This window comes from Varroa destructor, unplaced genomic scaffold (assembly GCF_002443255.2).
Source record: "Varroa destructor unplaced genomic scaffold, Vdes_3.0 BEIS01000007.1, whole genome shotgun sequence".
NCBI classification, from domain to species: Eukaryota; Metazoa; Arthropoda; class Arachnida; order Mesostigmata; family Varroidae; genus Varroa; species Varroa destructor.
Window position 1 is genome coordinate 4857578 of NW_019211460.1, and position 25993 is coordinate 4883570.

Genomic DNA, 25993 nt, shown 5'->3' on the forward strand with positions numbered 1-25993 from the left:
GTAAATACAAAAATCGATCGTTCACTCTGTAGTGCCAATATGAAGTCAATTGACAAGAGATAAGAAAAACAGAGGGACAAGGCCTAAAGAATGCAGCCTATAATAACGTTCCGCATGGTTAGTATTTCTGTCGCACTCCTACTGGCAGAAATATTGAGACTTCTTGAAAGTGACACAAATAGTGGAAGTTAGATAAGCCGAAAGCAGGGATCAAAGCCGCCAAAGGCATGTAACTATCCAGAAAAATAGAAGTGCCATGCAAATTACGAGATGCTTCCGGCACAAAAAGCCGTTCCGATTCTGGATCCGAGGTTTAGAGGGGAGATAAACTACTGCTTCAAATAAGTAATCATAGAACACGACCACATTCCGATTTATTTACACTATTAGGAGGCACCTAACTCACCTGTTGACTACGATTTCGCAGTGGAAATCTATGCATGCTACGCCCTGTTAGCTTGCTGTGAAACAGTGGATGATGTCTAGGAAGCAATGTGCTGGAATAAGCAGCTGAAGGGTAAGCCAGACATAAAAACTGAAGGGTGTCGCCAGAGAAAGTCTGGCTCGCTTCGTTGAACTTATCTTGGGTACCAATCGATGATAAGAGCTTGAATAAATATATACTTTTGATTAACTGATCTTCAAAATTAACAGGTTCCAATGCCTAAGTCGCTTTGGGCAATGATCTAGACCATATTAGGTTTCTTCGTTCCAATTTCAGCGGGGTAACACGTAGTGCACGACGCGACCTTGCTGAAGTTCAGGAGATGAGCAATAGGGTCACGGTTTTTGCTTGGGCCAAGGCTCGTTAGGCGGTTTACATAGATTTTTTCTGATTAGGTGATTCGGTGAACGTTGGCCAATTTTTTTATTCAGCATGTGATGCTGCTACTGGAAATCCGATGAAGCTTAAGGGCAGGCGATAAAGTAGCCGGTGACCATCTTGGTGAACTGAGCCCAGCCGGCAAGAACGAGTTCAATAGAACTCCGGTGATATCCATAGAGTATTCAAGTCCATCGCCTTATAAAAAAGACGAAAAAGAATAGCACCGAATTCATGATGCTTTACTGCCTAACATTAAAACAAAATTGATCAATGCCTTCCGGAAAGTTCAAAAAAGTGCGATAAATGTTTAATTCTGTCGAAAAGCAGTAAAAGGAATTCTCGCATTTACAACTAGAGAAGAGCTTCATACATTAATTTTTTTACATAGAAATTTCCTAAAAAAATATATCACGTGAGAGGCGCGTAAAAGTCCATTGGCGCTTTACTTATTCTTAATCACAACCTCTAAGTTTAACGTCTAAGAGCGGTAGGCTAGTTGGATTCGTTGTTTCTAACCAAGTTGTACATTTAGTAACGTTTTGCTGGAATCACTGACCGGTTCAAACCCTGTCATGACACATATTTACTCAATATGGTGGTGAAATAGCAAAAGGTTTTTCAGAAGTGGTACTTTAAGACTTCTAATTCTATCACTTCTGAACACAAACAGTGAGATCGCAATATCTTAGTAAATTCGTATCGATTTTCCGACGTGTTTATTTAGAATCTCTTTTGAATTCACCCGTACGTTCATCCGTTGACCATATATGTGGTTCTAATATAATAATATTTGTGATTCTTAATAAACTTTTTTATTTATCATAGATATATCATCACTCTTTCTTCAACATAATACGATGAGATAGAACGTTCGGACTAACTACAGTAGATTGTTGAGTAATTCGTTCCTTCCTTGTTCCTTTCTTTGATTGGACAATGTTTCCGTTAATTCTACAGTCGTTAATTTTCTTTCTATTGACGACCGAACAAATGACTTGCGTACAGTGAGTACTCCGTCTGATCTCAATAGCAACGCATAGGCGTATTTTTCGTCGTTACGTTTTCTAAGTGTACGTTCGTATCTACCACTCCTAAACAATAAACATTTGTTTGTACTCGTTAGAATGCGCAGGCTTCGCCGTGTATTATTGTATTATAAGAATAACAGGCTTGTCTTCATCTCAGTCAACTGCCCGTTTATCCGAGGTCAGTGCTCATCTGTGCAAAATTTACGCCAGCCTTAAATAACCTCGATTTTTTTTATTCCTTTTTCTAGTCTACCGGCTATCACGTATTGTTGTGCTATATTTTTCGATTTATATCCAGTTGTTTTTCAGTTTTTGAAATCTGGTGTCACTAACACTTTGGGGTCCAATGGTGAATAACCGAGTGGTCACTTTGTTTTAAGTCGCATTAATTATTGGTCGAAATTTAATATGCACCGTAGTGAAAATATGCGAAGTACAATTTTATTTACTAGAGCAAAACAAAACCCTTTCCGGTTAATTCTATAAATTTTTTTTTCTTGAATTGCTAATTCATACGATAAAATAAATATATATATATATATGATGAAAGATGAGCGAAAACATTTCTATTTGATCTTATTATTTTGCTACGAAAAGAAGATGCTCCAGACACGAAAAAAAGGTTAATTTGCTGACTGAATCGCCATCGATTGTATCTAACATTTTTTGCATAGACTGTATTATAACCATCTATGTCAACACAAATGTGACTTTATCAAATCGATCATAATGGACGTTTTTTCGTTATATTATTTTCCTTCGATCGGCGTCCGTTTCCTTTAGCTATCTTTAATCTTCGTAAGCACTTCCCTTCATTTTGCTGACATCCTTCCCATGGAACTAACTTACATAGGGAATATGGTTAACTCACCGCATACGGGCTGGACGATATATATATATATATATATATATATATATATATATATCTGCTCTATTATTCTGTACAGGACTCCGTAGAGTTGTGTGCCAAATATAATAAAACATGCAGCACGGTAAGTTATTCGTTATGAAGTCTCGGTATCAACAACGTATTCATCCTCCCTATCGCTTAGCAGTAGGTTATCGTAACTCATATATATATATATATATATATATATTGCCCCTACAGTTATACTATGCCCCTAGATCATTATCAACAAAAAGCTCGGAGCAAAAAATCTCCGAAGTAGTGATACAAAACTTCACATTTGCCTCGTGTCATTTGTTTTTGCTTACGTAATTACCGCTCTTATTCTCATTGCCTTATTATTTTAGGCTTAACAATACTAATTAGTGCAAAACCCCTATCACAAGTTACCACTTCAATCATGTTCTCCATTTTGTTTAATAGCTCAGTAATTTTGGTGGCAATAATAATGCTCAGTAGTACTATCATGCTCACTACAGTGGTGTCCGTTGGCTTTTACAGTGCGCCGCGCATCGCACGAATCGTCCGCCGCAATAGCCGCGTTGTCACCAGCGATGTCTAAAGATGTCTTTGTTCGACCACAATTGCTAGAAGGCGTTAGAGATCTTTCTAATTCCTTTATTTCTTGGTTGTTATCAGCATTGCTTGATGTTGTGATTACCTCTACTGTTGACGTCACGCCAAATGCCACACCGCAACGCACAAAGAACTCTCGAAGGGGCTTTACAAGAGCTGGTTTTAGATCCGGCTGACATATGAAGTCGCAGAGGTACGGATAAAGGAGTGCCGAGTGCCGCTGAAACTGGTTGTCGTCGAGACGGTTTAGTCGAGAGATAAGCAGAAGGACAATCATAGACCAAGCTTTACGGTAATGCTCAGCATCCAATGAAAGGAAATATGAAAGCGATTCCCGAGACAGCTCGACTAAGCGGGTCTCCACCAACGGCCTGTAATAATAAAACGGTATACATTAGGTTGGAAAAAGTTGTCAAGACCAAACAGAACACAGCATATTCTTATCCTTGTGACAGTGTGAAGTTATGTATGTTATGTATCCGCCGTCATTGTTCACGACCTTTTGTTATCTGTCAATCAGTGTAGTTATGCCTTTCCGCCAAACCTTTTCAGGTTTGGTATTGAAGAATTCGTTTAGTCACGTTGTCAGGCCCCCTTCGAAATGTGCGGTTGCTGATTTCACTTGTCAATAAACGAAAAAAGTCAAAATCCGTCAGTGCAAGGTCCGGAGAATAGGGAAGGTATCACAAAGTTAAACAGGTTCAAAATCCAGGGTGGCAGCTTTTACGACGCTAGCCATGTATGGCCTCGCATTGCCATGGAACAGGTTGATCTGACCTCTCGTTTGTCGGGTCTTTTCGCTTAACTAGCTTGGCTACCTCGATGCAAATAAGGCAAATAAAGATGCAAATCAACTGTCTTGTTCATAGGGAGATACTCCTTGCACATCAGGTCCTCACAGTCCCAACAAACGCGGAGTATTATCTTTTTATGATGATCTGGGTGGGCGATAGGCATACGTTTTTCTTCTAGAGCCATTCATTAAAATCTTTAGTTTATACTGATGTACAGACACCGCTCTTTATCACCAGTGATTATAATTCTATGCAAAAATCGGTCATTGAGGTTGTATGATGCTCGATACCGGCCGACATGTTGAGATGCAGCATTAAGCCATAGTTCTTTATTTAATTCAAAGAGTTCATGAAGTATCCAAGCTGCAAGTCTGTGTAAATTCATGATGAAATTGAGTTGATTTGATGATTGTGGCCCGCCTTTTTGGCCAATTACTGAGTTGTCTGTTAGAAAGTACCTTCAGATAGTCGTCATTATACTCAGACGGTCAGTTAGAGCAGGGGGGGGGAATTTTTTAGGTCTGGATACTGTTCTCAAATTTGGCAAATAGCTCTTGAGCAACCCTTACAGTTTCCCAATACGTTGTTACCATACATAAGGCAAATGCTTTAGGTGATTTCGGCATTAAGAGTTTCGATGAAATGCATTGTAGAGAAAATGTACTTTTTCTTCCACGTATATTATTATTATTATAATATATTTGAGCTCAATCGAGTAGAAATTGCACTGACATTACAATATCCTTATAGCACGTTGGCAGCAGGAAAGCGCTTTTGGACGAATTGAAAAGCGAACTTTATTTAAAAAAAACTTCTTTACAACCTAATAGAACAGAAATCGTTTTAACTAAATATATTTAAGAGATGGTTGAACACCTATAAAGCTCTGCAACGTAATGTATTTGAACCTTATTTTAAACTAATCCGGCTTTGGACGTCTTACCTGGATTTTGTGCGCAAAGGATCTGCATACATTCTAAAAAGGATACGTAGAGCGCACGCAATAGCAGCTGTCTCCTGGGGTAATAGGTCGGGCTTCACATTACCCCTGAAAGCCGCTTTCCAGAGAATCGACCGCTGACTTGAATTCCGATTAAATGATTTGGCTAAACGATGCGATCGCGTCAGACAATCGACCAGCACCAAAAGATGTTCACACCGCAAATGCCTAAAGCAATGGCGTTACATGTGCACGTAAGTACTAGAAAGTTTATTATGCCCATCTCTGAGATAAATACATTTCGATGTGTTCTCTACCTAGCGTATTTCTTAGGTATCATTCCATAAGGACAACAGTTTAGGGATTCGTTTCTGTAATTCTGGTTAGGTAGAGCTCAGTTCGGTCAGTTGCTTTGTCACTAAACACATAATTAGGCTGGGTGAATCATAGAAACCGGCTTGCCGGTGTATTCTATTATGGTAAATTCTATATGGTAAAAAAATTGTATAATTTCCAATTAAACTAACAGAGCCTGTTCATCGTTAAAGAATTAGACTTGGAGAACTTTTGATTTGCATGTTGTTCAAATGAAGTAAAATAAGTAGGCAATGCCTTTTAGTGTGTCAATATGTTAGCATTTATTATTAAATATAATCTTAGAAATTAATTAACATTTTAAACTGCTATTTTTACTAATTTTTATTAAAAAAAGCTATAGTTGGATTCGTCAATTTTTGTCATAGGCAGCAATATGCATTAGTCGATATTATTGACCTCGTCTGCGTTAATTGATTGAATTGGTTGATTTCAGGCGGCACTTAGTACTTATATAGCGCATATCGAGCAATTAATGGCGAACTTCCTGCCAGGAACTCCAGATCCGCACGAGTTCTTTAATCATTTTGTGGTGTTGTGCATATACCTTTTAGATCTGAATTTCTATTCTCACAACTTTTGAATCACATTCCGAAGGAGGTAGACAATATATGACTCCATTTGAATATCAACCTATCAGACCAGAAAAGGGCCTTCCACTTGAATACCATCACCAACAACTCCACCATCAACATATTATCAAAAAAGAACTTAGTGCTCTTTACGTGAAGGACTACACATGCATAGCTCAAGCAGAAACGCTGTGCACTTACTTGAACATTCCAAGATCATCTTCTGGGGGTGGATAGATGTTGGCATTATTCTTGGCGACGATTCCTTGGAGTAATTCTTGTTCTTCTTTTCTCGAGGTCGCGGGGAAAAAAACAACATTATCGACACTCTGGATTACCTCCATTTGAACGGTGCACTGAATACGCAGCAGCGGAAACATACGCTCTTCCCCTGTAGTATGTTGACGTAAATGACAGTTCACCAAAATGATTCCGAATAAACATCTCGTAAATCTCATGAAAAACTATCATATATACTATCATATATACTAAAATATCATATAAACTATCATATATATTTATATATCATATCTATAAATCAACTAGAGTTTTGTCCAAATTGTGCTCGACTGATCTTTGTTCGATCACGTTGTAAAACGCTATAAAGATTTAGATGATACATTTTTTAATCCCCATTATAGACTCTAGTATAGGATTTTTTTAGTAGGGCCCTAGTATAGGTATCACAACATTTTTTGCCAGGTATAGATATCAAACCTATCTATTCACTAGTACTAGCTAAAACCTTGAAGACGAAGATCACTCAATTTGTCTGGAACATTTCTTTTAATCTAATCTGGGAATATAGAGGTATGGCTAATACCTTCTTTCCAGGTGAGCAGTTGCTGAGGCGCAGTCGCTTCGAACATCTCAACAATGCAGTTGCACGTTTTCACCCAGATTTGCTCGCTGAAACGAGTTCCGTTGCTAACAACAAAGTTCTCCAAACAGTTGGTGCCGCTTTTTGCTAACTGCTTATTGTCTTGTCGTGCGCACTGCAATAGCAACGTGTAAAGGTCATCGAGAAGAAGACCAGAAAGAACAGTGTAGTACTGAGTGAATACATCGATGAGCGCGTACAGAGCATGATTGCACGTGGTTGTCATCCATTCCGACTTTTCCGGGCCACTCTCCGGCAATTTCATTATCATATTGTCGAAGATGCGCAGAACAAGCTGTTGAATATACAGCAGATAAGGATATCAATAAATTATTTAGTACTAAAAGACAGTTATAAAATACATATATAATATATTTATATGCAAGCAGCATATAAAAGAGGAAAACTATCAGTTGTAAAGTCACTGCTGGCTGTAATGCAAGTCGCCTTGTTATCTAACATAGTCTAACTAGATTACATATAACTAATATAGTCTAGTATAATCTAGTTGACTACCAAGGGTTACTAACCTGGAAGAGATCGTGCCACCAGTGCGTGGCAAATGTACTTCCATAACTCTTCACCACTTCAAAGAGGACTGTGAGGGCACGCGTGCGCACGTCGAGCTTGCACCGGGACACGATACATGACAGTTCAAACAGAATTGGAATCCAGCCCCGTACCCAAAGGCGGTCTTCTGATCCCCCAATGTTTCCGCCTACTGTCGCAGCATTAACAGATTGTTGCTGTTGCGTATCTTGCAATTGTTGATGAAATTGCTGTGCAGGTGCTGAGATTGCTGGTCCAGTTCCTGTTGCTGTTGCCGTCGGCGTGGCGGTGGTTGTAGCCGTTGAAGGGACATCAGAGGCACTGACTTCCCGGAATAAGTCAGCCCGCTCGGCGACATATTTAGCGCAATGTCGAATTAACCGAATAGCCTCCATCGATGTATCGGGAAAATGTGCGTTACACGCAAATTCGGACAGGCACTTAATAGCGTCCTGAAAAGAATCGACCAGATGCGGAAACTGTGCTTCATACACTTGGGTAATGATGCGCAATGTCGTTTGGAATGCCGTGTCGACGAGAGTGTCATCTTTTTCCGACGCAGCTAAATGGAAGACTGAGAAGACGTTCGTCCAGCCTGAGCGAATGCTGGCCGAATGCGCGTGCACCATGCTAGCTACACAGTGCACTACGAGTTCCTTGATATTGCGCGATGGGGTCTTTTTCATGATGTGCTCAAAAGGGCGAAGAAATTCTTTTTGGAAGCGAAAATTAGCAAATTCTCCTTTTTCTAGAAATTTGAATGAAAGTTGACGCAAAGAATCAATCGAGGTATATGCAATATGTTCGTCGGGATAGGTTCCCACTGTATTGAAATGTTCCCCAAGTACTTCCCAGATACGAGACCACTGCAGACGAATTCGGGCCATGTTGTAGTAAGAAATTTCCACAATCTTATGCATGGAAAAAAGCCGTTTATGTGTTAGCTCCTCCATGCAAACTTGACACAGAGCTTTAACGAAATCGACAATGGCGTTTCCGTCTAAGTTCGCCGAGTTCGTGAATATTCGGTCGACAGCTACCACCAAGCCCTGCTGCTGTGCCTCGGCTACCTGCAATCAGCATCATAAATACATTTCTTCTCTTGACGTACTTGTCCTTCGAAATATAGCCTATATGTTCGTGCGGCTCGAATAAGCGACTCGTGGTCGAGTAATTCTGTTGCGTGTCAACAGTATATCTATAGGGTGTTTTGGAGCTCTTGGGAAATATTTTCAGTGGTAGTGGAGATCGGTAAAAAACATTTTTTCCTTACGGAGTGACACCAGGACATAATGAAACTGTGATTACATAATGAGGAATTAACGGACCGGTTTTTGGATTTTTTTAAACGAACACAACATCCAATAGAGAAGACGAAAAGGTGAAAGGCGAAGCTTTTTTTTTTGAACGTAACTTATTTATTGGAATTCGTTTTTTTTTATTCGCCAAATTGCTTACCTGTTGTCCGCCAGTAGCAGATTGCTGTTTACTTAATGAACCGAATAGTTCTGTCATTTCTAGCTGTGAGACACATCTTAATATGTCTAGCCAGGAAGTTGCCAAAAGATTTCCATCGTGCTGGGCAACGGAGATTAATGTACGAATGGTCGCGACGTTTTTGGCCTTCATATCCACGGCTGCTACTGCCGCGCCACCTTCAGCCGTTAGAAGAGTGAAACGAACCAGGGCCGCTACATACGCATTGCGCTCCAGTTCCAATCTGTTCCAAGTAAAAAAATATAGCGAAAAACAGAAGCTACTTTAATGATGAATAAATAGAAGTATGTACGAAAAGCGAGTCATAAACGCAGCGAGTAAAAACTGAGTAATCTAACATCGTAGTTGTTGACGAAAGCATGTTACTCACTTTGATCCAATTTTCATACTTGACCAGGATTATTTTATGATGTCTGACCTGAAAATGCATGCTATCCTTATTGCGAGCCGAATCCCTTCTAGGCAAAGTGTAGCTACTTCGGGTTCGTCACAATCCTGTAACCCGACAGAGAATGCCGCCAGAAAAGGTGTCCAAGCTAGGCGAAACATCGGTACCACATGCTCCACCTAAAGGTAAGAATCAATGAAGCCAACCTGTTGTAACGGCTAGAAATGCAAAGTCACATATCGATGTCATATCTAAAAGACCCTCTCACAGACACACCGTAGTGTATATTGTTACTAAACGCATATTAACCTTATAAGGAAAGCCAATTAAATTCGGTGCTATGGAAAATCAGGCATTTTAGTATTCAGGTTCAATGGATATAAGAGACTCTAGGTAAGATCTTGTCCAGCATAGTATACTCTACGACAATCTTAGCTCGGAATTGCTAGATCCAGGAGGCAATATTATCTCTCATAGACACTCAACTCAAGCAGCTCCAAAAAGCCTGCGCCTATCGTCTGCTAAGACGTGCGTTGAAAATCACTCACAGTTTGCTTATTGCACCAGTATTTTGTAACTTACCCCACAAAACTTTCGCTGAAAACAATGTGCTTAAGCAGTATTATCAATTAATCAAATTCATTTAGTGTGTAGTTTATTCACTTTTGCTCACAGTAGCCAAAGACTTTATATATATAGGTTAACAGCACAGTATCCCAACATTAGAAAGTGTATATAGAATTATTTAGAACACTTCACGTTATATGGGTTATACGAATCTTATTGAGCTTAAAAAATTAATTTAAGAGATTTACCAAATGTCCTAAAAATAATACCAGGTAGCAACGAGCTCCATAATAACCATTACAACTTCCTCCGCACTTGAAGTACCTACATGTGTCACCAAGCTCATGGAAACCCGGTTTCATGTTGAGCCTATGGTGAGACGCACGCACGACAAAGCAAGTAACGACATGCCTGTTTAGTCGGTTCTCATCGTACTCGAGACCAAGATATTCCCGTAAATATCAGCTAAACTTTTGCTCCTAATTTCCGAGTTTAGTCTTAAGGATTACGTCGCTGGGAACTCAAGGCGATGACATAGTTCCTTAAACAGCACTGGCAGGTCTGCTAGGACATACATGGGGCGAGTTCGAGTCATGATGCAGTAGTCGTCAGAGAAATCTATCTGGCTGCAATAACCACAGAGTGCGTCATGATTTAGCTGTTTATTTTATTTTCCCAACGAGGCATCTCAATTCAACGTTTCTCTGCCTGCGTCCTCGAATTTAAAAATAAGACCTGTGTGCGATGGGTCGCGGTCACACGGCTATAGCACGAGACGCTCAGCACGCCGCGATTACCGATTTACGTTAGCCCTTTAAATGGTTCTGCAGGCAGCTATGCCTCTTGTTGCCTAGCGTTAGCGCCTCCATGGAAAGGCTAGCATTCGCCCTGATGAGCTGCCCATATGGTAAGCATGTGATTTTGAATTCCTTGGTTTAAATCACTTTCCTAACTGGAATATCTTTAAATAGGCAATAAGTGGAACAAGAGGTTTTGCCATATAGAGCTACGTTGACCAAAAAAGACCATATCGTGCATTCATCGACAAACACGCGCTGCTAGGTTTTCCTTATAAGCATTTGGTCTTTTTAAAAAAGAAATACTTGCATTGGAAAATGATATCGATCTTCGAATCAATTTCTACAGAAAATCTCATATCAAAGAATTTTTAGTGCATTGCCATCGGCTGTAAAGAGGCAATACTGTCATTCCTTGAAATGTATTTGTTTGCTTACATGAGAAAGAGGGGGCCGAGCTGGTTCGACTCAACTGATCTTAAATCTTAGTTCGATCAAACAACTATCTTATGCTTCAACGCTGTGACGTGTATACGGTCTGTGAACCTTTTAAATAACAGTTAAATTATTCGCATCCTTAAAAGATATCTGTTTACATTTTTAAATGGTATTAGTTCTAGGTGATTGTCAGGCAGTGCTCTATTTTTGCACTAAATTTTAACACACCTAAAATTGTTGAAGTTCGAAACCGGGCGTAGATGCACTCGTTTCATGCTAGGAGCCAGTCGTCTGAAGCAATGCTTAATACCAGTACAAGGCTCAAAATTTGGAAGATTTATTTAGTTTTAGGTCTTAGGCCATAGATGTTATAGAAGCTTAGTAGGAAGGCTGCAGTAAGTTATTTTTTTGCAGAATATAGCCAGAGAGTTCCTCAGCACGTCACTAACTGAACTGTACTTGTGATTTTTATGTTTCTGAAGCAAACTAGTTGAAACAAAGCTGAAAGACCGAAGTGACCGAGGTCAGAATCTGTCTGTACATACAGTGTTCAATAAGAACTCGCACAAATGTAAAACGAGGAACAAAAATGTTTTTTATAAATTAATTCGTCATTGTCTCTGATGGATAGCAGTGTAAGTTCTGGAATACATTTTTGAGCTCAAATGCATAGGCAACAAAGCAAGTTCAAGCTTCAGTAATATTACCTAAAATTCTGCTAATCCCTCCCAATACAACAATATTATATTTGAACGATGCTGCATAAAAGTATTTCAAAAACGTCTAAATAAGAAGATCAAATGTTGAGAAAAACACCAGCAGCCTAAATTACCAAATTTTCAGAATTAATAATTGCTTGGTACGCAACTAATTACGCTATTTTTCGAAGCATTCACCGGATAGTGTAACTAACGACACGCCGTTTACCTGACTGGCGCACTGGAACTCTGCATTCACATGGGATACTGACTCCATTAGGGCATTGGCAGTCGACGCGATTTGTTCAAGCTGCATATTGCTCAAAAGTCGACCTGTTGATGCTGAGGGCTTCATTTTGATTTCGTTTTCGGCAATCTCATCGTATATTCGCGATAGGTAATCGGAAGGTAAATCAGCCTGATCATTGATACCACGGTTCATAGTGATGTACTGCTCCTTCGTCATTTTGTGTTTAACCTGTAAGTTAATTAGCAACGTGCAGATAAACGAGTTAAACTTTAAATAAAAGCTTAAAAAAAACTTTAAATTGCGCGGTAATATTTATGGAAGCATCAAGGTTACAATCATTTCTACACTGTTAGTGTAGTTAATGTAGCAATATACCTGTTGGCTGTGTAAATCAGTTGTAAGCATGATGATTGAGTAAGCAAGTACGTATGCCGTATCAGCGGAAGCAAACACGCCGCCAGGGTTGTTCTCAAAATATCTCGAGGCGAACTTTTCCATGAGTCGATCGATTTTCTGCGCCTCGCCTGGTAGCCGAAAGCCTTCAAGAAAATGCCGTAATGCAGCCACAATTTCCTTCCCCGAAAAGTCCATCTGATCGATATATGCGCTCATAATTAAACGCTTAAACGGATCAGGATCACCAATTACCTTTAACATTTGATAAACGACATAACAACTTAGTTTCTATCGGACTCTTACGTATATGCACTTAACAAAGCCGCGTGCACCCCATGCTCAAGCATATATTAAAGAATTGACGGCGGAAAGTTATGACATAAGTACAAAGCACTGTATCTGAGCACAAGCTCCTTCACAATTGTTGGATCTTCCAACTAACAAGCAACTTTATGTCGTAGTCCATTGAAATTCAAATTAAGGAAATTGTAGAGCGTATATACTAAGTCATTTACTATAAAAGGTGATACAGTAGACTCGTAACTTGCTGAACCTTTTCCACAGCATTAGTTCTCTAATTTCAGTCGAAATATGCACCACCGTTATATATTACTTTCTGCCATTTCGATAGTAACTAATTTGCCTCTACCGTTGAAGTCTAAGTTCAAGATTTTTTGAAGTTTCGAAAAGCAACTTCGACAATTTCATGTTGGGCCTTCAACAATTTTTACATTAAGATGTTGTTGAAACTTTCAACAAAACGGTAATGCATGGCAGCAGTGCTTGGCTAGTGTGGTGGGTAGGAGGCCTTAAATTATTTCTGCCTTTTTGCCACTTTAAAGTCGCGTATGATCGTGCAATAAGGATGGTCTATCTCTGTTCATTATTCTTAACTGCTTAATGAAGATTTTTTAGTCATTTCTTTCAGTTGTTGGTATCCGTAATTGACAAACTATGACTAATGCAGTTGAATGCACCTTTATCAGAACGTGAAACAGATTCTATAAGTTTCTGCAGCCATACATTTGCTGTAAACGAATGTCCAAAATGTAGAGGAGTAAGCATCTTTGTCTTTAAAAGGCTTGTTTTCGAGATCCAAATGTTCTTCCCAAAATTTTTGTGATTACCGGCGGTGTCTCTAGCGGTCGAACTTTCACCGAATACAAAGTTGATACGGTGAGCCGTCTCAATGCCGTAGTTGCAAGATGAAAGTTATATTCGTAAACCACTTGATTGCTAATTTCCCGTGACCCACTACAACTCACTCGCTAATAGCTCAAGTGACGATATTCGAGTCACGATTTCAAAATCTTTAGAGTATAAGTACATTTCGAATACAAAAAATGTATCATGACTCACCGTTGTAAACTGTCATGTACCACTGTTATAAAAATAGCGTTTTTTTTCACGTCCCATACTGAATGATTCAATATATATTTCATCCCGACGATTTTTAGAGAAATTGACGTCTGTACTGTTTAACCGGTCATAACTTTCTGGTTGTTATTTCTTTTAGAACTTCATTCATTAGAAATATCGAGTAACTCAAAATTAATTTTTGAACAAAAGAAGTCTTAATATGCTATTTGAAGCATAAAAATCTAGCAGAAGTACAAAGACAAGATCGCAGGAAGTTTTAAGTGAGCCCATACGTGACTTACAATTAATTGAATAAAGAATAAGTTTAAAAGGGATGGAACCGTTCAGAATGTTCGTAAGTAATATTTTTTAAGACCAAGAGCATCAACAGGCTTCACTAGCCAAGGAAGAGCAGTGCATAGCTATAGCTAAGTAAAGCACCGCAAATATCTGTACACATCAAATGACAAGCTTGATTCATCAAGTGTTCTTCGCATTGTTAGGCGTGAATTGAAAGTTGCATTTCAACAATGGTACATGCTATCAACGAAAATTATCAGGACCGAAGAAGACAATTGTCCAAATATATTACAACAATGTGAACAAAATGCACAATTTTCGGAAAAGGCGATGAAGCTACACTCAGATTAAATGGCACTACTAATCGACCTAACTGTGCTTACTGAGCAAAAAATAGTAATAGCCATATAAATTTCTTCTGTAAGACATCTTTCCCTTTCTGACGCAAACACTAACCTCTCCTATTTGCATTTTATCGAGTCGTGGCTCGGAATGGAAAAAGCGCGCTATATCTTCGGGCATATCCCCAACAATCTTTTGTTCTTGTAGAAACTGGAGACCTTTGGCGGGTTTTCGCTTAAATAGCTCGATGCCCTGCTCAATTATTTCCTTTTGCTGTTTTACTACCTGCAACAAAGAAACCTTTTAGTCACCGATTACGGGAAAATAAGTAATGATGGCAATGCTGTTAATGTAAATGCCCAAATCGGTACCAATGTGTTGCAACCGGCTTCAGACATCAGTAGTCCTTTGGGCACTATATCATTTTAAAAGGAAGTACAAACAGTATCTCTCTGACACTTTTTTGCTACTTTGATAGTTAGTTTTGAATTCTGGGTTGGGATATTTCAATACTTGGCCAAGATGATCACAAGGGACCAAGCGTTTTCATTTTAGTCGAAAAAGAACTAATTGCCAATTAAGTGCCACGCTTGATAATAGTGAACTACACGTCAGCTACCTAAATTGATTTTTTTTATGAATAAAATGGCCCCGCTGCTTGTAAATATTGTAATTTCTTTTTTGCAAGAAACCGTGAAAATGTATGCTAGCGTCACCCCGTTATTTAAAGGTATTTAAAGATTTTATTACGTAATAGTTCACGTGGCATTTTTTTATTTTAAGTTATATTACTTTTAGATTCTCGTCTAAGGTACAACTTCCTTCGGTTAGGTTTCGTTTTATAAACGTCAGATTCGGAACAGTGAAGTTTGATGTGCTTGTAGCACGGTTTCAATTAAATTTACCAGTCGATGAATGGCGCAGTATCTGGTAGTATGGCTTTCGAAATGAAAATTTAGAAAATATATGTATTGTATATATATTGGACTGAAAGGTCTTCTTCAGGAGTCTCCGCCATCTTGATTACGATCAGGTACCAGAAGAATTTCGTTGCACGTCGGAACAGCTAACATATTCCATTTTTCTCTGTTGGAAAAAACTTCCAATAGCACCGAATAAGTAAAAAATAAAGGATGTTATTTATCGGCGGCGGCAGAGCCTCGGACAGATCCACTGAAATGACAGAAAAGGACTAGATCTCCGGAATCGGCAGCAGCTCATTCGCCTGATTTCTCGTTAATTGTAGAGGATTAACGACAAGGTCAAGAACGCTAAAGGTTGACGAAGGCAGGCAATCTTGTGGCTTTATTCGTTGAAAGAGGCAGGTCTTGGCGTTTCTGTTAGTATAGACAGCGCATTAGGTTTGGCGATCGATGAGAAAGACAGAGAGCAAGTAGCTTTAGCAGAGACGCATCATCTGTGCATAAAAAGGATACGCATACCAGGAAGCGGGAGTTGTCGGCGGAAATGTTATAAATTAAATTCATAACTAACAAATAGTGTCTAAGTTCATAGTTAACCGGTCTCCAAAGAAGTTCCCAATAATAGATACACTAATGCAGCTGAAGGGTCTATTCAGAGTAATTCCGTTCGAACAGGAATTTAAGAAACTAGTTTCGTTAACTAAAGAAACTAGTATATGTTAACAAACAGAACTGCACCACAAACCAAACTTCAAGCCACGGCCTATACTCTTTTTCTCCAAATGAGTATAGCTTCTAAAAAATGAAAATATGCACGAAAAATCACAGAGTCGTTTGGCATATCATGCGGTAATATATGGTTATCTCACCCAAAACTAATGATCTCAAAATTCAGGTTGTATCAGCTCATAGAGTTTTATAAGCAAAATTATATTTAGCCAAATTGTAAATAGACGTTTTTAAGTTTACATCCAGCACGAGTGTTAAGCACTACTTCAGATGGTTGGCTCTCACTACGAAACTAATCTAAATGACCGTTCAGTCCCGAACTTTTTTCTATGCGACAAAGACCTTTTGACGGTGACATTTTTGTGGCTTAACGCTATCAAGAAACAGAAGTCTCGAGAACTTCGATACCAACCTGAAGTTGTTCAGCAGAGTTTCCATCGACTTCACGCCCACCTTGATTGTTCCTGTGGAGCCCCTGACGTTGGGACCCGTCGTCTTTCTCCGTATCTCCCCCTGGTCTAGGAGCTCCCCACTCAACGATACATCTGAGAAGCGAGACCAGACACTCGAGAGACTTCACTCGCATACTTCGCTCGGCTGCTTCTGAACCACTCTGTGCCAAACGGGCTAGATCCATAACCAATCTGTAAAAAATGACAAATACGTAACCACAACCCTTTGAAGCATCGTTAATATTTGGTCATATAAATTCATATACTAATCATGTTTCCATACTTTTAAATTTAAGATGGGGCGTTTGCTTCGGTACTGGGTCTCAAATCTAATATCCTTCCTTGAATTCACTTTTTGGCATTTTGATGCAAATAATATTTTTTTTCATTTGAGTTTGTTGTCGTGCATACACGAACTACATTACCTAGATTGTAACAACTTCAATTACACGAACCTTTCGAAAATATTCGCGGCCATCAGGTCGCAGTCGTAATTTACATAAATGTCAACAATCGACTGTGAATCCGCGCAGAGTCGGGTTAGCACCTGTACAACTTTCCACTTGTGGCTGAACGAGGCTGACTGACTCTCGAGAATACCAAGAAGAATTTCACGGAAGAAAACTTCTACTTGCATCTTAAGGTGCGTCTTAAATTTGTCCAACAGCGCCAAAAAGATTGTCACCTGTCAAAGCACCCCATCAAGGTGTCAAGTGATCTTCGGCAAAAAATTAGATTCGTTCAATCTTGATAATTTAAACAGAATGCTCTATTTTTACGAAAACATTTAATTAGGTTGAATAGTGGCCTTGACTGGAGCAGCTTTTGCATCATAACGGCCGTTAATGCAACCTTACCGAAAGCTGAAACACGTCTGGGAGCGGGGAAACCCCGTTCTTAGAGAGCGCTACGCAAAGGTACTGCTTGATGGCGTTGATGAACACCGGATTCGAGCGAAAGACTGGACCCGCATTCTGGATCACCGACAGCAAAAGCTGAAGAGACAGGATCTACAAAAAAAAAATAAATACATAACAAATAAAGCACAGATTTTCCTGTGGGCTATATAGTTTACCTTCATAACTGTACATTCATACAGTGTTCTTTTTCTGATATTTTCGAAGAATCGAGGTATTATTTTAAGTAAAAGTATTAAGGTAAATACACCGCTTCTTTGTCTAACGTCTAAAATTTATCCGGAAACACAGTAACCCCCTTTCTTCTCATAAAATATTTTTATTTACGCATTTAAGAAACTAAAATATTGCACCTTTGATCTCATCTCGTGAGACTTGGGATCAAGTTGTTGTTGAGTTAAGGTCCCTGTGTGAGTGGTGTTCCCATTAGTTTCGTGAGGCAGGGGCTTCATCGAGAGTTTGCACAGTGAACGGAAGACCAAGAAGGCGTCTTTGTGCGTAATGTGCGCGAAGTGCGTTGCAGGCGAAGGCTCACCATCCTTAGCGACCTATTCATAAATGCAAATATTAGGAAGTTCGTTATCGTTGATCATGTACAATTTTTCGCTTTGTATCCTTCCTAATCCATGTTTCTCAATTTATGTTCCTAAAACCGCAATATTTTTGTAGCTCTAGCGAATTGCTATTTTGGCTTAGAATTGCTTTCTCAAACGTAACTGATTTAATACACTTATGGTATGTTAAGATGTCAACCAGACCTGGCTGACAATATCGTGTAGAACGTTTGCAATTATAGCTTCATCATCCTGCGGCGCCCGTTCCATTCGAAGGAATATTGCTGACAACATCTGAGTTAGCGTGGCAATCGATGTTGTTTGGTTGACGAGACTTCGGGAAGCCAGATAGATATTGTACGCCGTTCGTACAGCCTGTAAAACAGCTCCTTCATGCACCTAAAATGATAATAAAGTTATGAATTTGCTTGGCATTGTTGATCGCACAATGTCAAACGATAAAAAGTGGTTTTAATATTGGTAGACAATCCATATACAGAATAGAAGTTTTGTAACCAAAATTCTAAATATTAGATCTTAAAGTACGTTAAGTTCTATAAGTAGTTTCGTAATCAGACATGCCTCCACATACCTCGCAGCAGGCACATGTGAGCAGCGTCAATAAAGCTTTTAATATTTGCAGCTGAACCTTTTCATCCGTCTGTGGGCCAAGAAAACAGCCGCAAATTACTTCAACTATCCGGTCCTGACCAGATAAAAGATAACCGTACGCCACTAGCTTCTGAACACAATCCAGCGCTATGACGGTCAACCTGCAAAAATAAAAAACGTGCAAAAGCATTTAACTGAGTGGTAAATAAGAATAGATCACACATATACTTTCAAAATGCTAGGTGTGCGAATAAGCACCGATGGTTGTTGTGTATATTACACTGACCGCTTTGCGTTTAATTCGCGTAAGTATACCAGTAAGAGCTGCGGTAGCTATATATTCATTCCATGTTTAGTTTCAATACATTCAAATTACTGTTGAACAAAAATATATAACGCACGGAACCGCGAATAGGTTAGCTCGGATTGCACGTGTTTTCAGTATTTTAAATAACTTCATCGAAAAATCTAAATACGGATAATCTATTAGCGGATGTGAATTCCAGAAGTCTGCCAAAGAGAAAAATCAAGGTTAATATATAAATTTTGAAACATCCAGACGCAATTTTAGCTCCATATATGAAAAAAAAAACTAAATAAGTTAGAAGTTGCGTTATTACGAAACCAAGCGCGCACTTCACGGCTTCAAAAATAGAGCTTAGGCAGACCCTAAGCCAACGCCAAAATACCTTGCCTAAAAAGTTATCACCAGCTCCAACTGTTGTATTCCCTGTAGCTCCTGCTTGTCTCTAGTGTTCCGGTTTATTAATTATGTGAAGACAGGCATCCATTTACTAACAGAAGCGAAGTTTGTAAAGTCTCTAAGGGCCTGGGCCTTTTGTTAACATCATTCGTTTATTAATTCTTTAACCTTAAGTGCCGGAAGAAGCATTAAAGGAGGAATTTGGGAGTCGCACCATGCAGAATAGCGGTACGTAAATATACATAATATGAACTATCAATAGTTCTTCTTGAGCACCTTAAACCCAAGTCTCCAGTTTTTAAACGAAGTGTTTTGATAGGTACATTGAACAACTTCTGCGTGCACCTTATCCAACATAAAACATGAATTACATAACTACAATGGCATAGGTTTTTGGTCAATCATTCTCATTCACCAGTAGAATCCATAATTAACAACTAAACCCTTTTAGAGTAGTTAATGCCTCTTCTGCTTGAGTTAGATTAGTCTAAAACTTCTAACGCTAATTAACTTTATTGTTTGACTGATATTAAGGAATTAATACATTGTCGCGCAGTTCATTTTTCATAAATGGACTAAAGCCATACTCTTTATTCTAATCCCCGTATCTGTTATGCATCCTTATGTAGTTGATTACGGGACGTCAAACTCGTAAGAACATGCGGGAAGGAAATACAGGAAGCTCAATAGCGTGTCTATAGGTTTCGGTCATTTACAAAAAACTCACTGCGATGAGAAGTTAATCAATTTCTATACTCACCTGGGCGATTTACTCTGACAAGCTAGTTCGAAGGGAGTCATAAAAATATGTGCAGCATTATTCTGCTGTTCGAGGGCTTCACAGGGACCAGGTAGCGCTCCTCGGCCTGGCCCAGAGGATTCATCCGGGTCTGGAGGCAGTTCTTTCAATGACTCTTGACACAACTGAAAAAAACGAGCAAAATAGGCAGAAATAAAAAGAGTCCCCGTCATTGCAGCCGTGCTAAATACTAACAAAATGTAAAACAGATACATGATAAGTTATCGAGTTTCGTACGGCTTGCGCAAGCCTTCCTTAGGTTCCCTAAGAGCCACTAGCAACGGGTAATACTGAAAGCAGTCACCTCAGGTAATTAGCAAAATTCATTGTATGGATTACAATACGCCTAGCACAAGGGCTCAGGATAGTCGTTGCCTGCATATGAAATGTCAAATTGATTACATTTGGTACAAGAGAAAAGACGTTCGTCAACGTTTGTAATCCGATGTAAATCTGCTTCGGATATGGAAACCCACAAATTCCCATTCGCATCGCAGACACCCTTGCACTATGAGCTGACAACCTGTTTAAAATATTCACCCTCAAAGAGTTAATATCATATACTCGCCTGAGCTATGCAGTTAGGTATACATATATAATCGATTAGGCAAAACCGTGCAGCCAAAAGGCATATTCGGAAAAAATAAAATTAAATAGTTAAAAGCATACGAAGATTTTTATTTAAGTGACCGTACTTTATTTGTATTAGTGTGGATAAGTTCTATTGAATAATAGCCCGAAAAATAAGACTAGAGGTTTGTTGACATTTTTTGTCAGAGGAAGTTTTTGAATAGGTCAACTTTTTATTTAGAGGGCGATGTCGCTTCAAGTCGCCTAATGCATTGGTCTTAGGCTAGTTATACATCTATCTATGAAACTAAGACCTTTTAGTATGCATAATTTCATCATGAATTAGTTACTTCCCGTAGTGGTATGTCAATTTTATACGACTAAGATTTATCTTTAACTTTAATCGAAATGCCATGCCGCGTCCTCAGAAAGGAGCAGACATGCTGGCAATTGCCTATAGCCTTCATGCGCTGCTAAGTGATCAAGTCATATACTTCCAGCCACACTACCCTGCTAAAGAGCTACTGCAAAACAAATAATGCGATTTTTATTTGATGTCTAGCAGCATTTTGAGGCTACCTCTCTTTAATTTTATTTCAAAAATATAAAAAGTTACTGCGCGTTGAGTCGAATAGATAGAGGAATTAAGAGAAGACACAGGTTGAACGATTTTGGTAGAAAACTGAAGTTAGCTGTAAAGCGTCGACAATTGCAACATCTAAAACATGCGAAGCGTCTTTAAAGAGTATGAACCTCTTGTATAGGACACGTTGACGGAATCACTCTTAAATTACTTATGAATACTTTTTTCTGACGGCAGCATTAACCAGCAAGAAAGATATTTCCTACTTCAACACACTGCTTGATTAACATTGTTGAAAGTTTTCCATAAGGAAAGCCAGCTTTGAGATTTTTAAACACGGGAGTATGGCTCTTACAAACTAGGCTATGGACGTAGTCTCATTGCTCGTCCTTATAATTTCGAATATTTTATTCACACTTGGTGTGTAAAATTAAGCTTGATGCAATTTTGCTGCTCCTTAGCACGCAAAAATCAAGCGCCATAGTTTACAATAGTCTGGAGATTAAAAATTAAATTGAGTGTAAATTAGGTCAAAACGATACTACAACGCAACACTTCCAACCGATATCCGACCATTCGAAATAGACCAATTCGTTTGGTTGTAAATATAATTCATCTTGGAATTTTTTTAATTAAGTAGTACAACCGGAGCGAAATGGAAAAAAACTGTACTAATTGATTTGCGTTGAATTGAGACATAGTCTTCTGTAATTTGCCTTAAGGGTAAACTATTTTTAAGACACTTTTAATTTAGTAACAAATTACATACATAAAGTAAGAAAATTCAAAGATGGCGATGTAATAGTCCCTAAAATTGTAAACATATCAATGCAAGCTGATTGGCCTGTCCTATGTTAAGCTATGTAATATAACAAGAGAATGTAGCGAATGCTCGTCGTCGTCGTCGTCGCTGTTATTAACGGAGATCTCCCCTATTGTCTTGATTGATTAGCCCTATAGGCGGTCGCACGTCGTGAAAACTGCCCTGCTCTTGAAGCTTCTCTTCGGTGCATTACTAACCGCAAGCTATTTCTATTTTATGTAAATATCTGTAATGTGTCAAAAAGCTTTCAATTGTAGACAAAGCCACATTTTACATCATTGTCTATGCTATCGCTTACGTAAGTATTTGCAGTTTACGGCGAGGCTTATTTAATTTACAGTATGAGGATATGTGATCTTTTTAAATTTGAGCGTTACTCATCGTGTCAGGTGTGCCTGATTTACCAATCAAGTAGCACCGTTCCGCAAAATATGTGACATTGAGTGGGATTACTTTGAACCAAATCACTCTAAAATTAGAGATGTAACCCAACTTAAATCTTGTCTGAATTGCACATTATTCGACAAACAAATTAGAGCATCGAAGAATAGAAAAAATGAACACCTAGTGAATGGCTTATACATTCTGCTTTGCTACTTTTGGCACTAACAACAGCAAACATATGTTAAAGCGTACTTGTGGCAATTTTACTTCTGTGTTGACAACCAATTTTTGCACCACCCGCGTGGGCATCCGCCATGTGCATCGATGCAGGCCTGTCGTTCCTGTATCCTCTTGCTATTTCAGGTTAGGTGCCTCTAGATAGTACTGAATAACCCCGCACGTACTAAACCAAAGCTGAATATGATACTGCACCATCATAGTATGTGACGGAATGCGTCCTAACAAATCGTACTGACATATAACAAAAAGATCATAATGCTTTTAGACCAGTATCAGAATAATCCATTTGCATAAAGTTGACAACAAATTTATCCCCCGCAGGCGACGTTTCTACAATAAGATCACCATAGAACCCATAAATAAATTCATTTTTTTTTACAGGCGGTCACGTATAAACACACAAAGTTCGTAGTATAAGTATGGAAACATACATTAGGTGTCGTTGCACATTGCTGGTCTTGTCATCTAAACACTTCGCATTATTTAACCTTCAAATCGCGTGCCACCCCGAATCGACGGGGGACGATTCACTCTAAAGATATCCTCCCCAGAAAATTTTTATTTCTTAGAAGCTAAGATTTCCAGGGACATGGAAAAAGTATAACGAGTACGCAGAATGAAAAATAGTTACTAAGATAAACATCTCACGTTGTTCCAATAAGCATATATTCTAAGTAAACGTTAATTATCGGTATACGCTTTTAGTAATAATAATAACATTAATATATAGTCAGCATCATTACTATCATAAATGTTGTTTGAATGTGTATGAATGAAAACGTTTGATCACACGCACGTATTGCCTATATTTCTAATTATAAAAAATAAAAGGTATTATAAAAACACGTTAAAGACATATTCACATAAATCCTAATCTTTCATAATTTTAGTATGATCACCATCAAAATGCTCTTTAGAGCTATTATATATATATATAGTTGATATGAATATGTTTTATATGAATAGCTTGTAACCCTTTTTTTAGACTGTGCCTAACAAGCTAATTATGGTAAAGAAATAGTCTTTAGCATAATTAACGTTAATCTTATTTTGCTTTTTTTCCTATTTTCTTAATTTTTGCTTATTTTTTTCGAAATATTAATGCAGTCATAGTTATTTAATGCTTGAAACGTATACATGATTCGTTGCCCACGGGCATGATAAGAACATACGTCCATAATAGATTCGTAGATTTTCGGCAGCACCTTCTCATGAATACGGGTGAAAAAAATATACCCTTAGACTCACTTTTTTTTTTGTTATAAGACTTTGTTAGGTACAACACGTGAGAACATTCAAAATTAAACCACGATATAGAACATAACAGGCAGATTTTTATATTTATTCTATTCTGGTTTAATCTATATCCGATGACATTAGAGAACACAAAAGAACAACTATTTAGTCCCGAAGACTGTTTAATATTGGAGTATGCTTTACTGTGAGAAACACTCGAAACAAGTTGAGTAATATCTTAAGGTTATGTATGATTAGGTTCTCATGCAGTAAGCGTATTTTTATTTTTTTGCTTTCTCCTACTAACAATAAGTCAAAGGGCTCTTCATTTGCGTCGCCAAACAGAATGTATCCAACGGATAAATTAAATAACTACAGCTCTTATATATGTGATATTCACACATTTATCGATCGAACCAATTATAAGGTGGCTTATCATTTTTGCAAACCGCAATCCGTGAGAGCATCAGTGCTAAACAGCTATGATAGTTACATTTCAAACATGGCATTCTAAACACTCTGCATATGTAGCTAATATGAAGTCACAACATTAAGTCATAATACTATATAAGCAATTTCACCCAACCAACTCCGCCTTCAACAAGACGTTGTAGTACGCCTCGGTTGAAGGACCCAATTACTTATTTATATATTTTTTATGTTTTTCATCTTACAGTGCGAACTTCCATTAAAGTACTACGGAAAGCATCGCATGCTCTTGTGTCTTTGTTTGAATTTGTACAGTCGTATCTATGCGATATATACTTCTAACAACAGCATTAAAGATGCATACTTTTATTGTAACAAATAATTTTAAAAAAATTCTTATTTCCTTCCCATATTATTATGGCAAAATAGTGTTTGCACGTTTGCTTACCAAATCACGCCACATATTAAATTCACCTTCTACGAACTCTCAAGTCAATAGACCTTCTTACTCGTTATCGAATATTATTATCAAACATTTTAAATACTCCGAAAGAAATGAAGTGGTGTAGAAGAAGAACCAGTCAAATGCTTATGTGATAAACTTATTTAATGTTGTTGCTCGTGGCTCCTTGGCTCGCATGTAACATCAATGACAAGCGGTAATTTTATTACGTTACTGCTGATTTGTATTGCTAACCCATAATATTAGCACAAAACGTGGCAAAAATTGGTTGTAGATTTTACAGACGATCCTACAACCAATGAACTTTGAAGATTTCTTACGTTACTACCCATTTCTCAAATATCTTCTAAGATAAATAAAGATAAATAATAAAAAAGTTGGAATCTGCGTGACTCTTAACGTGTCGACAAGCATATAACCCCATGATTCACAACTGTGACGGTTTCACAAGGTGTACAAAGGGTTAAATACATTCGTTCTATTTTGATTCCCGTGCATATGTATTTTCTTTAGGAAAAAGCATATTATATAAATCAAGAACGTACACTAATTTTTATTATTTATTATTATTATTATTATTATTACTAAAATTACTAGTCGTTTTATAATCAGCGAGACGTATTCAGCAGGATAGTACTTGTGGAATTTAAACTAAGCAGTGGAAGTACGATAATAAAACATATGTGTAAACTGCTATTTTGAAGTAATATAGTTCAAAAATACTAGCAATTAAACCCGAAACGTTGGAATTTATAGCTAGGCATTCCGCCCTTACTATTAAAGCAGCTTTTACAGTTGGATTAACCATTGCTATATGAGGATTTGGCACTACACAGTAATTTTAAATTCACTTCTTAAACTTTTACACAATTTATAATAATATTCAGAGCACGCTTACCTGTTCGATCATAGACCGAATCAACCTTTGCTCTGATATATAAAGGTGCTCAACCCACCTGTCTTAGCTGGGTACATCTCTTCGAGTCTTTTTCTGCCACCAATCGCTCGAGTGCTCTCCGTACAAACGGCTGCCAACTTTCTGCTCCTCCGCCACCGCCACTGGTGCCGCTGATGCTAGCTGACATTGCAGCAGCTGC

At 38.3% G+C, this 25993-nt stretch overlaps 1 protein-coding gene across 3 annotated transcripts; it reads right to left on the bottom strand.

Annotated features, from left to right (window-relative positions):
- Positions 1–1511: 1511 nt before the first annotated feature.
- On the bottom strand, positions 1512–25987 carry LOC111253756 (brefeldin A-inhibited guanine nucleotide-exchange protein 1-like). Of its 3 annotated transcripts, XM_022813666.2 has the most exons (18): positions 25853–25987; positions 20130–20293; positions 18647–18827; positions 18259–18453; positions 17854–18048; positions 17441–17593; positions 17039–17268; positions 16544–16775; positions 14594–14764; positions 12458–12730; positions 12062–12310; positions 9363–9511; positions 8906–9167; positions 7429–8517; positions 6842–7193; positions 6220–6409; positions 5075–5299; positions 1512–3708 (listed from the first exon to the last, which is right to left on the bottom strand). In XM_022813666.2, the coding sequence occupies exons 1-18, from the start codon at positions 25979–25981 to the stop codon at positions 3186–3188; spliced, it is 4962 nt and encodes a 1653-aa protein (XP_022669401.1). In that variant the 5' UTR covers positions 25982–25987; the 3' UTR covers positions 1512–3185. The 3 variants fall into 3 exon arrangements, with proteins under 3 accessions (XP_022669401.1, XP_086830482.1, XP_022669403.1); XM_086974356.1 differs by lacking the exon at positions 14594–14764; XM_022813668.2 differs by lacking the exon at positions 5075–5299.
- Between the last annotated feature and the right edge of the window lie 6 nt (positions 25988–25993).

Bases quoted from the DNA above. Each gene is read 5' to 3' on its own strand.
- LOC111253756 (XM_022813666.2), bottom strand. From the start codon at position 25,981: ATGTCAGCTAGCATCAGCGGCACCAGTGGCGGTGGCGGAGGAGCAGAA. The intron at 18,828-20,129 runs GTGAGTATAGAA...TTATTTTTGCAG, and splicing joins TGTCAGAGTAAATCGCCCAG to GTTGACCGTCATAGCGCTGG. The intron at 12,731-14,593 runs GTTAGTGTTTGC...CAAATGTTAAAG, and splicing joins ATAAAATGCAAATAGGAGAG to GTAATTGGTGATCCTGATCC.